The sequence below is a fragment of the Sciurus carolinensis genome, chromosome 8 (genome assembly GCF_902686445.1).
Source record: "Sciurus carolinensis chromosome 8, mSciCar1.2, whole genome shotgun sequence".
Classification (NCBI taxonomy): domain Eukaryota; kingdom Metazoa; phylum Chordata; class Mammalia; order Rodentia; family Sciuridae; genus Sciurus; species Sciurus carolinensis.
In genome coordinates this window covers 24,111,091-24,123,447 of record NC_062220.1, presented here as the reverse complement: position 1 = coordinate 24,123,447, position 12,357 = coordinate 24,111,091, and the positions used below count along the sequence as shown (strand labels likewise).

At 37.4% G+C, this 12,357-nt stretch overlaps 1 protein-coding gene across 7 annotated transcripts in view; it reads right to left on the bottom strand.

Annotated features, from left to right (window-relative positions):
- Window positions 1-12,150, bottom strand: part of Zc3hc1 (zinc finger C3HC-type containing 1) — a 44,557-nt gene extending 32,407 nt beyond the window's left edge. For 5 of the 7 annotated variants that reach the window (XR_007109954.1, XR_007109955.1, XR_007109956.1 and 2 more), the window contains exons 1-4: window positions 12,003-12,150; window positions 10,311-10,422; window positions 3,071-3,221; window positions 2,453-2,536 (exon numbers count right to left, since the gene is read on the bottom strand). Coding sequence is in view for 4 of the 7 variants with exons in the window: in XM_047562633.1 (XP_047418589.1) it covers window positions 2,453-2,536; window positions 3,071-3,221; window positions 10,311-10,422; window positions 12,003-12,148 (493 nt within the window). In the remaining 3 variants the exon portion in view is untranslated. Of the gene's footprint in view, window positions 1-2,452; window positions 2,562-3,070; window positions 3,222-8,234; window positions 8,545-10,310; window positions 10,423-12,002 lie in introns of those variants that run through there. The other 2 variants (XM_047562635.1, XM_047562637.1) reach the window with 2 other exon arrangements.
- Window positions 12,151-12,357: the final 207 nt, after the last annotated feature.

Genomic DNA, 12,357 nt, shown 5'->3' with positions numbered 1-12,357 from the left:
GTTTTGGGACAGGGTCTTGCAAAAATTGCTCTGACTGACCTGGAATTTGTAATCCCCTGATTTAGGCTCCTGAGTAGCTGGGATTATAGGCGTGTGTCATTGTACCCAGCACCATCAACTTAAGAAGCATCATTTTACTAAGAACATCAGATTACAGGCTGGAGAGTGGCTCAGAGAGTGCTTACCTAGCATGTTTGAGACCCTGGGGTTGATCTCTAGCACTACCAAAAATTAAAATTAAAATCAAAGAAAAAGTATGAACTTTAAAAAATCAAGTAAGGTTTAACAATAAAAAGGCACATGTTCTGATGACCAGTGGTTTAGGTTTGGCAAAATTTGGAAGAAGAAAGCAGGTACTAAGGCCTTTCTGATCAATTTCTAATGTAGTGTTTGGCATGATTGCTACAATATTAAGAAAGTAACTGCAAAACCTTATGAAAGGCCAGGCTGGTGGCGCAAGCCTGTAATCCTAGCAGCTCAGAAGGCTAAGACAGGAGGATCGGGAGTTTAAAGGCAGCCTCAGCAACTGCAAGGCGCTATGCAACTCAGTGAGACCCTGTCTCTAAATAAAATACAAAATAGGGCTGGGGATGTGGCTCAGTGGTTGAGTGACCCTGAGTTCAATCCCTGGTATCAAAACGAAACCAAACCATTATAAAGGTAAAATAACAAATAGAGAAGAAATGAAATCCATCATGAAAATGTCTTAACATAAGCTTAAATGTGTTTCATAATTGATATATTTGTATCATTTGTGTATAAAGTATTTGAACATGTCCAAAATAATCAGACTAGTAAGTTAGTAACTGTCATTTAAATGTTTAAAGCAACTATGTAATTATTAGGAAAAAATTACCTTAAAAAATTAACAGACATGCTTAATAAATTTAGGAATCACAACACAAATAATTGTGCATACTCCTTTCTCCACATAAAAATCCCTTTAATGTTAAAGAACCAAAATAAAGAATGGTATAATTGAAAAGTTTTATCTGAGACCTACTTAGGAGGAAGAATGTATAGGGCACAGTGGGTGATGATAGAAAAGGGTGGCTACAAATGATTTCTGGGTTTAGGACAAATGGATGGAGAGGCTGGTGTCGTTTACTGAGCTGGGCAAAGCTTTAGGTAGACAAGAACAGTTCAGCTTTGTGTAAGTTGAGTTCCAGGTACCTATAATAAAAAGTGGAAATATTTAGAGTATACTTAAAAAAATGAGTTCAGTTCAAAAGAGAGGTCTAGATAGGAATTACAGGTCTTCAAGGTAGTAAAGTTGTAAATGGGGTCAAGAAAGCAATGTGTAGTTACAAGAGTTGGGAACCATCAACAGAGCCCTGCACTGGACAAGGATGGACTCAACTCCTCCAGGGCTGAGCTGTGATATACTATACAATGATATAATTTAGGTCAACAGTAGGAAATCTTTGTTGTATGTCAACTTCATTTAGAAAATGTCATCAGAGGCAGATAGCAATCCATAGTCACTTTCAATCTATTTTATCCTCTTAGTAATCATTCACGGAATATTCATGGCCATTAGTGAGCCTGGAATTACCCTGAGCTGTCTTCCCAATATAAAAAATATACCTACACTGCACCGTTCTGTGGTCAAGGAATAACAAATATGGATGAACAGTGTTGCTTTATAAACATGGGTCTGAAAAATTTTGTTCTGCTCTTGGTGAGATTCCCCACCAGAGGGCTCTGCTGTTGAAGCAATTTACTTAGCAGAAACATGCCTGCATAAACAACAAAATATTCCAAAATCCCAGTTGATACTGCATGTTTGGCTTATTATGAAGCACTCTGTGCAAATCAGTTCCTGATTTAAAAGAGACTGTCTCCTGCCATGGCCCTTACACAAAGAGGAAAGAGGACTAGAACCTGGCCATTACCCACCCCTTGCTGAGGCAGCCTTAGCTGCGAGGCTGTCCTTTCTTCAGTGCTGCTGTTATGTGTACTGCTTTCATGTAATAAACTGTAGACTTGCACCACTCTCACTTGGGGTCCTGTGAGCCTTCTGTAACAACCAAAACGTATTTACCTCTAAAGAAGTCTTGAGGAACCTGGAGCTACTCAGCATGTGGGAAAAGCAGAGTTTGGAATCATAAAATCAGTTATGGTTCTCTTTAGTTTGTTTTAGGACCTCTGATTCTTTGTTTCCTCAACTAAAAAAGCTGAGTTGATGATATCTACATCCTAGGTTCTGTGAAGATTAAATGAGATAATGTATAAACATGGCTAAGCCACTGGCACAACAGGTATACTTATAAAATAAGTAATAATATAAATGAATCTGCAAGGTCTTGAAAAGAACAAATAGAAGAAAAAGAAAGTTCAAAGATTAGGTCTCTCTCTCTCTCTCTCACACACACACACACACAAACAAAACAACACTAGAAATGCAATGTCTCTGAAGACATGGTAAATGAGAATTCTCAGAAATAAGTACCTGGAGAGGGGCTGTCTGGCCAAAAACAGAACTTCTCATGGGCAGTACACAAGGATTTCTTCAGCTCAGCACATCGTTCCTTATCTGAAATCCACACAGGTAGCAATGCCTTAAAAAAACACTATAAAGATTCAAAACCCAATAGACTTAAGGAGTACAAATACAACTACAAATAAAAATAACTAAAATAATTTAAAAATACACAAAGAAGTAGTAATATTTCATCTTAACACTTTCCATGAAATGAATTCTAACCATATCCTAAAATCAACAAGGAAGATGTAACATTTAACTTATGAGGCTGGGCATTCCAAAGTGAGACTTCAGAAAGTACTTTGTCTCTCTTTGTCTAAAAGTATAAATTTTCAAATCAAAAAGTAAACATACTGCTGTCAGCTACCTAGAATACATGAATTCAAGACCTACTCTACAGTAGCTTAGTTTAAAAAAAAGTAATAAATGACACTAACAATTAGGGTGAGGGCAACTGCAAATTCCCCTTATTATATATGGTGAAGCACAATCTTTGTTCAAAGTGACTCCCCACTCCCCACCCCAGGGAAAAGCTAGTATATCTTTAAAAAGTAGAGGAAAATGTAATCTGTGCTTTATACTTACATCTGTCAAAATCAAAAGCTGGTTGTAAACTGGCACAGAGAAAAGCTTGACAGCTGGAACACTTGAGCATATCACACTCGACTGTGACCCAACCATATTTTGCACAGACAAGTGGAGACAGCTCAGGGGGCTTCCCTGCCCATTTCAAGGAGTATTCATATTAAGAAAAGCAACATTGCAAGCAAATTAAAATGAATAAATCAAAAGGAAAACTACCTCATTCTTAATTCATATAAGAATAAGCACATCATATTAAGGAGAAAAGCAGTAATACAAATGGTAAAGAATATTTTTTTTAAATTTATTTTTATTATAAACAAATGGGATACATGTTGTTTCTGTTTGTATATGAAGTAAAGGCATACCATTTGTGTAATCATACATTTACAAAGGGTAATGGTATTTGATTCATTCTGTTATTTTCTCCTTCCTTTTTTTTAAAAAGAAACTATTTTTAAAGACTATTTTAAAAGTAGGTAAAGACTATTTTTTAAAGCAGGTACATGCTTTGCAAAATGATGGTCATTTGAGTAATAAAGGGGGAAAAGTTCTTCTGTAGGAAGCCTCTGTATTTTATATGATTCACATGTTTTATAGCTTATCTATAGTAAGTCCTTACTACTCAGGAGGGTGAGACTATCCTAGGGAACAAACATAGCCAAGATAGTGTCTCAAAAAAAAAAAAAAAAAAAAAAAGTTTATAAAAAGGTTTATTACTGGTTGTGAGGTGGACTATAGAAGTCATTCATTTTCATTTAATCTGAATACTGGGAACTTAGAAACACTAGTGAAAGCATTAGGACATGCCCAAGCAATAAGGGACGGGCAAAGTCAAAAGGCAGAAATATCTTCTGCAACTTGTCTATGCTCTCCCTATGCACATCCACCCTTACTTTCCAAAGAACAAAGGTGTTAAAAAAAAAATAATTCTCATTATCCCCTCCAAATTTTATTGTTGTGTACTAAACAGGTACAGCATATGTGTTTTGAGGGTTAGCAAGTTCATTTTATTCCGAGTATGTGTTTTAAATAGTCAAGCATCTAAGTCCTTAATCATTTATTGATCCTTAATAGTCAACACTCAGTTTTATGGATCTTTTCTAGACAGCCCTTATTTTATAGAGTAACAGGAAAGAAAAAAAAAAAAGGATAAAACATAAAGATGATGTAGGAAAGTTCTATATTTTTATATTTTTATAAGGAATTTGGAATTTTTTTTTTTTTTTTTTTTTTTTTAGATAGGGTCTTGCTATGTTGCCCAGACTGGTCTTCAACTTCTTCCTCTTTTTTTTTTTTTTTGTACTAGGGATTGAATTCAGAGGCACCTTACCACTAAGCTATACCCCAGCCTTTCTCAATTTTCTATTAGCAGGGTCTCACTAAGTTGCTGAGATTGACCTCAAACTTATGATTCCCTGGCCTCAGCCTCTACAGTCCCTGGGATCACAGGCAAGTACCACAGTGTCCAGTCTGGCCTCTAACTTTTGATCTTCTCGCTTCAGTTTTCTTAGTAACTGGTATTAGCATGCATCACCATGCCTGGCATGATCTGGGCACTTGAAAACACTTCAATATCAGCGAAAGAATGAATGAAGGCTAGAAAACAGGATTTAGATGTAAATGTTAAAGGAGCTGGGATTATCTAGTTATAAAATCACTTAACTTGATTAAGTTAGATAAATGATTATTGTAATGAAATGGTGATCAATTTATAGCCTATGAGAACAGAAATAGATCTAAGTACTATATCAAAATCAGAATTGAATGCAAGAAACAACTATAAAAATAATTAAAAATACCTTCCCTTTCCTGAACAATTTCATTGTAAAGCATTAGGTGGGGAATAAGGAAGATGTATGAGCCACAATGTAGAGAGGCAGCTCAGTACCAGGGGTCAGAGCCCAACTGGGTTGAAAAGGGTGTCATCAACAAAGATGGACAGCCCACGTTGAGATACTGAAACCAAGCAGGGTAAAAAAGGCATTCACATGGGGAGCTTACTACAGAGAGCTAGAGCCTGAATGAGCTAAAAAGGGCACTCATGCAGGAAGGAGACAGTAGTATAGCAGTTAAGTGCACACAGGAAGACTGATCAAAGTAGTAAATATAATCAGGATAAAAGGAATTAGGTAAAAAAGGAATTAGGTTTCACAAAGGTTGAATAAGGAAGGGACAAATGTGGAAAGGGAAATTAGAATAAATCCTATGGTATGGAATTTAAGTAGGAGGTGTACAGTCAGCTGTCCCTCTCAGCAGGATCTACATCTGCAAATTCAACCAACTGTGGATTTAAAATATATATTTTAAAAAACTGACTCTGGGGGACTTTGGTTGTAGCTCACTGGTAGAGCACTTGCCTAGCACGTGTGAGGCACTGGGTTCAATCTTCAGCACCACATAAAAATAAATAAAATAAAGGTATTGTGTCCATTTACAACTGAAAAAAATATTTAAAAACAAAAAACTGCATCTGGGGATTGGGACTATAGTTCAGTGGTAAAGTGCTTGTCAAGTACACAGGAGGCCCTGGGTTTCATTCCAGAACACCAAAAAAGAAAAAAGAAAGAAAAAGTTATCTATACTGAACATGTATAGATTTTTTTCTTATCAAAATATTCCCTAAACAATGGAACATAACAACTGTCTACATAGTATTTGCATTGCATGAGGTATTTTAAGAAATCTAGGGATGATTTAAAGTACATGGAAGATATATACAGGTCATGTGCAAGCACAAGTCATTTTATATAAGGTACTTGAGCATCCAAAGATTCTGGTATACAAGGGGGGACTTCTAGAACCAATCCCCCATAGACACTGAGGGTCAACTGTGTATTTGTGAATATACATGTATATGGGGGAGACAGAGAGAGAGAGAGACAAAGAATTTCTTAGTTTTTTTTCTCTGATAGGGCCTCAGAACAGTGGCACACAGTAGCTACCAGTACACATTGCATACCCCAGAGCTTGGTTTTTAAATAATATTCTCCACTGAAAAAGAACAAGTATCCTTGGAGAAATGGTGGATTCTGGGAATGGGGCAAGAAAAATACAAGATGAACCTAGAATTTCTCATCCCAGGCTGGGGATGATGGTGTATACCTGTAATCCCAGTGACACAGGAGGCTGAGGCAGGAGGATTATAAACTCAAGGGCAGCCTTGGCAATTTAAAGGACCATCAACAACTCAGAAAGACCCCATTTCAAAATGAAAAATAAAGAGGGCTGGGGATGTAGCTCAGAGGTAAAGTGCCCCTGGGTTCAATACCCTGTACCAAAAAACCAAAAAACCTCAAAACAACAATCAAAATCAAAATGAAACATTACACATCTGTAAATGTGTTACATTTTAGAATGTTCATTGTACAGCCAGGTAGAGTGGTACACACTTGGGAGGCTGAGGCAGAAGGATTGCAAGTTTGAGGCCAGACTCAGCAATTTAGTGAGACCCTGTTTCAAAGTAAAAAGTAAAAAGGGAGTTGGGTATGGTGGCACATGCCTGTAATCCTAGTGACTTGGGAAACTGAGGCAGAAGGATCGCAAATTCAAAGCCACAATCAGCAATTCAGCAAGGCTCTAAGCAACTTAGCAAGACCCTGTCTCGGAATAAAAAATAAAAAGGTAGGGATGTGGCTCAAAGGTTAAGTGCACCTGGGTTCAATCCCTGGTACATAACATAACATAACATAACATAACAACATAATGTAACATAACATGACATAAAATAAAATAATAAATAAATAAATAAAAAGGGTTGAGGAGGTGGCTCAGTGGTAGATCACCCTTGGGTTCAGTCCTTAGCCCCACCAAAAAAAGAAAAGAAAAGAAAAGAAAAGAAATTCAATTCCCAGTACCATTAAAAAAAAGGGAGAGTTCATTGTGCAGCTGGGGAGGCCAAGGCAGAAGGATTCCAATTTTGAGTCAACAACCCTCATCAATTTAGCAATAACTAAATGCAAAATTGTCTCAAAATTTAAAAAAAGGTCTGGAGATGTAGCTCAGTGGTAAAGCACTCCTGATTTTGATCTCCATTATCACCAAATATAGCAGTAAAAAATATGTGGTCTCACTTGGCATGGTGGTGCACACTTGTAATCCCAATGGCTCAGGAGGCTGAGGCAGGAGGATTGCAAGTTCAAAGTCAGTCTCAGTAAAATTGAGGCACTAAGCAACTCAGTGAGACCCTGTCTCTAAATAAAATACAAACGAGGGTTGGAGATGTGGCTCAGTGGTCAAGAGCCCCTGAATTCAATTCCCAGTACCACTAAAAAAAAGTTGTCTCCCTGGTACAGTACTTCCTTGCATATGCAAGGCCCTGCATTTGATTCTCAGCACTATAGGAAAAAAAAAAATTTTTTAAACTATTTCTTATCCCAGAAAGCAATAAAGAGATCAAACAATTACAGAGGACATTTCAAAGGCACAAAAGTCATTTTGCAGGGGATACCACTGACTAAATATAAGCCAACTAGAGCATCAAAATATATAATGATTGTAATAGATTACAACCCACGGAATAAAAAAAGAAACCATGACTCCAAATAAAAAGTTTGATGAGGAATGCAATATTTACACAGTTTTAGAGAACCTCTCCTTGAAACATTTTTCAATTACAAAGGAGGAGTTACTTGACAATGGAAAAATATCACAAGCACTCCTTTAATCAAGTGATCAAAGTGATCACCACCTAAAGGGATAAACCTTCAACATGTGCCAACTGATAGGTTCCAATGAAAATGCACCATCATTTCATGATTCTCCAACATAATTCAACACAATCACAAAGAAATATCAGACACATGTGAACTGAGATATACTCTATAAAATAACTGGCTGAAACCTTCAAAAGTATTGAAATAACAAAATTCAAGGGAAAACTGGAAATATTCCAGGTTAAAGGAGACTAACAGCAACTAAATGCAATGTGTGATTCTCAACTGGATCCTTTTGCTACCATAAACATTATTAGTATAATTGACTTAAAAAAAACAAAAACAAAAAACTGGGATGCTAGGTGTAGTGACTGCACACCTAAAATCCCAATAATGCAGTTAGCTGAAGCAGGAGGATCCAAAGTCCAAGGTCAGCCTGGGCAACTCATTGACACAATCAAGAAAACAAACAAATAAACCTGGGGTCTAAGGATTAGATGGTAGTAACTTACCCATTTCCTGCTTTTGGTTGTTACATTCTGGTTATGTAGGAGAAAGTCCTTGCTTGTAGGCATCACTTTAACAAATTATTTGCAAACAACTCACAAATTATTTTTTTAAAAATTTTATCAAAAATATTCTTTATAACCTCCGCAAACTTTCTGTAAGTCTGTAAAATCAGCCCCTGATATTTTCAAGTTCTATATCCATATATTCAATCAACTGAGGATGAAAAACATTCTTTTTTTTAAAAATACAGCATCTGAGCTGAACATGGTAGTGCACGCCTATAATCCCAGTGACTCAGGAGACTGAGGCAGGAGGATCTCAAGTTTAAGGCCGGCCTTAGCAACTTAACAAGGCCCTAAGCAACTTAGTGAGAAACTGTCTCAAAATAAAAAGTAAAAAGGGCTGGGGATGTTGCTCAGTGGGTAAGTGCCCCTGGGTTCGATCCCGAGTACATACATACGTAAATGGCATTTGAACCAGGTGAAGTGGCAAATGCTACAATCACAGCTAGTTAGCAGGGTGAGGCAGGAAGATTTCAAGTTTAATGTCAGCCTCAGCAACTCAGTGAGAACCTGTCTCAAAATAAAATATAAAAAGGGGTTAAGGAAGTAGCTCAGTGGTAAAATGCCCCTGCCTTCAATTCCCAGTACTAAAAAAAAATAGAAAAGGCATTTGTATAGAACATGCACAACCTTTTTCCTGGTCATTATTCCCCACACAATAAAATGTAACAACTATTTACATAGCACTTAAATTTTATTAGGTATTATAAATAATCTAAAGATGATTTAAAGTTGCATAGGTCATATGCAAATACTGTGCCATTCTGTATGAGGAACTTAAGTTTCACTGAATTTTGGTATTTGAGGGGGTCCTGGAAACAATCCCCCAGGAAATTTAAGGACAAATTTAACTATTTAAAAATTTTAAAAATAAAAATTCTAAAAACTACCAGCTAGGCCTTTTGGTTCTTGCATATGGGACAACAAAGTCATCAAAAAAAGGAGTACTTGGAGTGGACCACCATTTCTTCCATATTCTGTCTCTATGATTCCTGTGGCGTGACCAACAGTTAAGTAAAGACAGAATATCCATTTCTTAGATGAGTTTATGAAAACAAGTGTGGCTTCCACTTTGCTCTCCTGCTTGCTCATTCTGATGGAAACCAGGTACCAAGTCATGAACTGTTCCTATTTTTTTTAATTTATTTATTTTCTTGGTGCTGGGGATTGAACCCAGAGCCTTGTACATGGGAAGCAAGCACTCTACCAACCGAACTATATCCCAGCCCTAACTGTTCCTATTGAGAGGACCACATAGCAAGGAATCAAGAGGAGGTCTCTGGTTGACAGGCAGCATAGAACTGAAGCCCTTGGTCCAATAGCCAAAAGAATACGAACCCTGCTAACAATCATGAGAAAAGGTGAAAGTGGATCCTTTCCTAGCTTAGCCTTGAGATGACTGTACCCAGATGACCTTGCCTGCACTCTCACTAAGAACCTGAGCTAGAGACTCAACTAAGCCTTGCCTAGACTAAGAATCCACAGAAGTTGTGAGATGTTTGTTGTTTTAAGCCACTAAGTTTTAAAGCAATTTGTTATGCAACCACAGAGAACTAAGACACAAAGGAAAATCTAGAAAGAGATAATGTAGTAATATAGTCTTTTAAAAATTAAACTATAGTCTTGGTTCTGCCATTTGCTAGAAGGCTGTTTTGAGCAAGTCATATAACCTGTCATGACTGTGTCCGCCTCTGTAAAATGTATAATAATCATAATAACTATTTTCACAGACTTAAGGTGAAGAGCAAATGTAGTAATTTATTGACAGCACACTATACAAATATTTGTTATTGTTCTTCCTTTTCTCAGGTCTTCAGTTTTTTACAGGTCTTCTGTAAAAAGAACAGGTTAGATAATCTCAAATATTCCTTTTGCTTGATAGCATGTTATGATCTTAATTTTCCTATAAAAGTTGTTACCAAGTTAAAATATCAGAGTAAGTGGTGTAATGGCCTGAAGTAATAATAATTTAAGGAACAGGTAGAAAGTACAACTACATGAACTGAAAAAGGATATAGAAAATGTTTCTACTCTGCTAAAGAAGGCTTCTTTGCTTGTAGACTCCAATGGAGGTTGTTCTACTTGGGGTGATCCATTAACTGACTGGAATGTGGCAGATGTATCCCTCCTAAAATAAAGTGGTAGAACTGTTAGTAATCCTTTCATGGTACCACTCCACTTAAATATCTCATATCTAGCTTCTCTGCAAATCATACCATCGAACATACCAACACTGGATTTTAAGCTTTCTAAAAAAGAATTTCAGAGACGTCATTTCTCTGCTTAATATTTTCAAATATTTCAAGCTGCACACAGGGGCACAAGCCTGTAATCCCAGTGGCGCAGGAGGCTGAGGCAGGAGAATTGCAAGGTCAAAGTCAGCCTCAGCAACTTAGTGAGGCCCTATGCTAAACTCAGCAAGACCACCCTGTCTCAAAATAAAAAATAAATAGGGTTGGGGATGTGCTCAGTAGTTAGGCACTCCTGGGTTCAATCCCTGGTTTTAAAAAAAATGTTTTTCCAATCATTTTATAATACTTACTATATTCCAAATTCTTTAACTTAGTATTGAAAATTCTTTACATTTTAGCCATATCTAGATTTCAGTAAATTTTTTACTTCTACAGAGCTCTGCTAGTACCAGCAAGCTATTCTCCTAGCTCACTCACTGTTCTCCAACAGTATCTGGCACAATCTTAAAACGCACAAAATAAGATTCAAGTCCTCAGGTAGTCACCATACAATTTGAACCATTGCAGAAATGCAATTGTTGTAACAGGAGAAAAAATAACTTTGATATTGCTAGCTGAATAGACTCTTGAGAACCACTCTGTCCCAAAGAGAACCAAATAAAAAATCAAATCAAAGTAAGGATCTTTAAGAGATTTCATGAAAAATTTTCAGGAAGGGGAAAAAAAAAAAAAAAAAAGCCAGGTAATACTCTTATTTTCAATGAAAGGCAATTTCAGCAGTGCCTGAGGATACAGATAGTGTTGGAATTGCTGAGACAAGTATCATTTTAATAAAAATTGGGTTACACTAACAATTATGGTTTCAAAGAAACAAAATTTTTCTAAGAATCTTCCTCAAAGTTTTTGAGAGCCTCTTGGAAAAAATTCAAAAGACCCATAACGTTGGGTGGGAATAAAGCCGCACTTAGTTCACTAACCTTTAAGATTCAGCATTTTCTTCAGTTATGAAGGAAAAACAAAACAACAAAAAACCCCACAGTATAAGAAGTACTTATAAATTGGTCCCCAAAAGCAATAACTTTTGTCACCAATGAAAATACTTTTCTCACATTACGGTTGTTGGCTATAATTTGAAATACAGTTGATGTTCTTTACTACTTCAAAACTGTTTGATAGTAGATGTAGATACCACTTAACTCTAATAAAAAAAAAGATTAAGAACCCCAACTAAAAGAAGTCTGGTGGGCTCAACTAACGGTCCTTTTTACATTTCCTTCCCAAAACAACAGGATGGCAAAATTCCTCCCGTGGTGCGAAATCAGAACATCCTGAGAAAATCTAAGTCGATCAACCATAGATGCCTCAGTCTCTTTCTGGTCCCAAGAACAATTCATCCCCACTGAACAAGTAGCCAACCGAGGAGACCCCAATACCACCCGCCCCTGCTCCAGGGCTATCTTCCCCAAGCCATCTCCATTCTCCCAGTGCCTGACCCACGTTTGACTCGAGAACTCACGCTTCTGCGCCTCCCTCTTCCGGGGCAATCCCTTCATCTATTAGCTGCCGGACCTTCTGGGGGGTCCCCTCGGGGGAACGGACTACTGTACCCCAGTTCTTTTCAACCCCTGAAGCAAACGCCTGCCCCTCACTGGACGCCGCCATCTTGGTCCGTTGCGGAGTTGCTTCCCCGCGGGTTTGAAGGTTCAGGAACTTCCGTTCTGGGCGGTTAAGATCCGCTTCTCGAAGCAGTCTCCCGCAGCCAGAGTCTAATCGCAGGACACACCCCTTCCTGGTGCCTTTAGGAAAAGGGAAAAAGGACGGCCGCAATATTTGAGACCAAATTTAGGTTGATCTGTTCCTTTATTAACCAA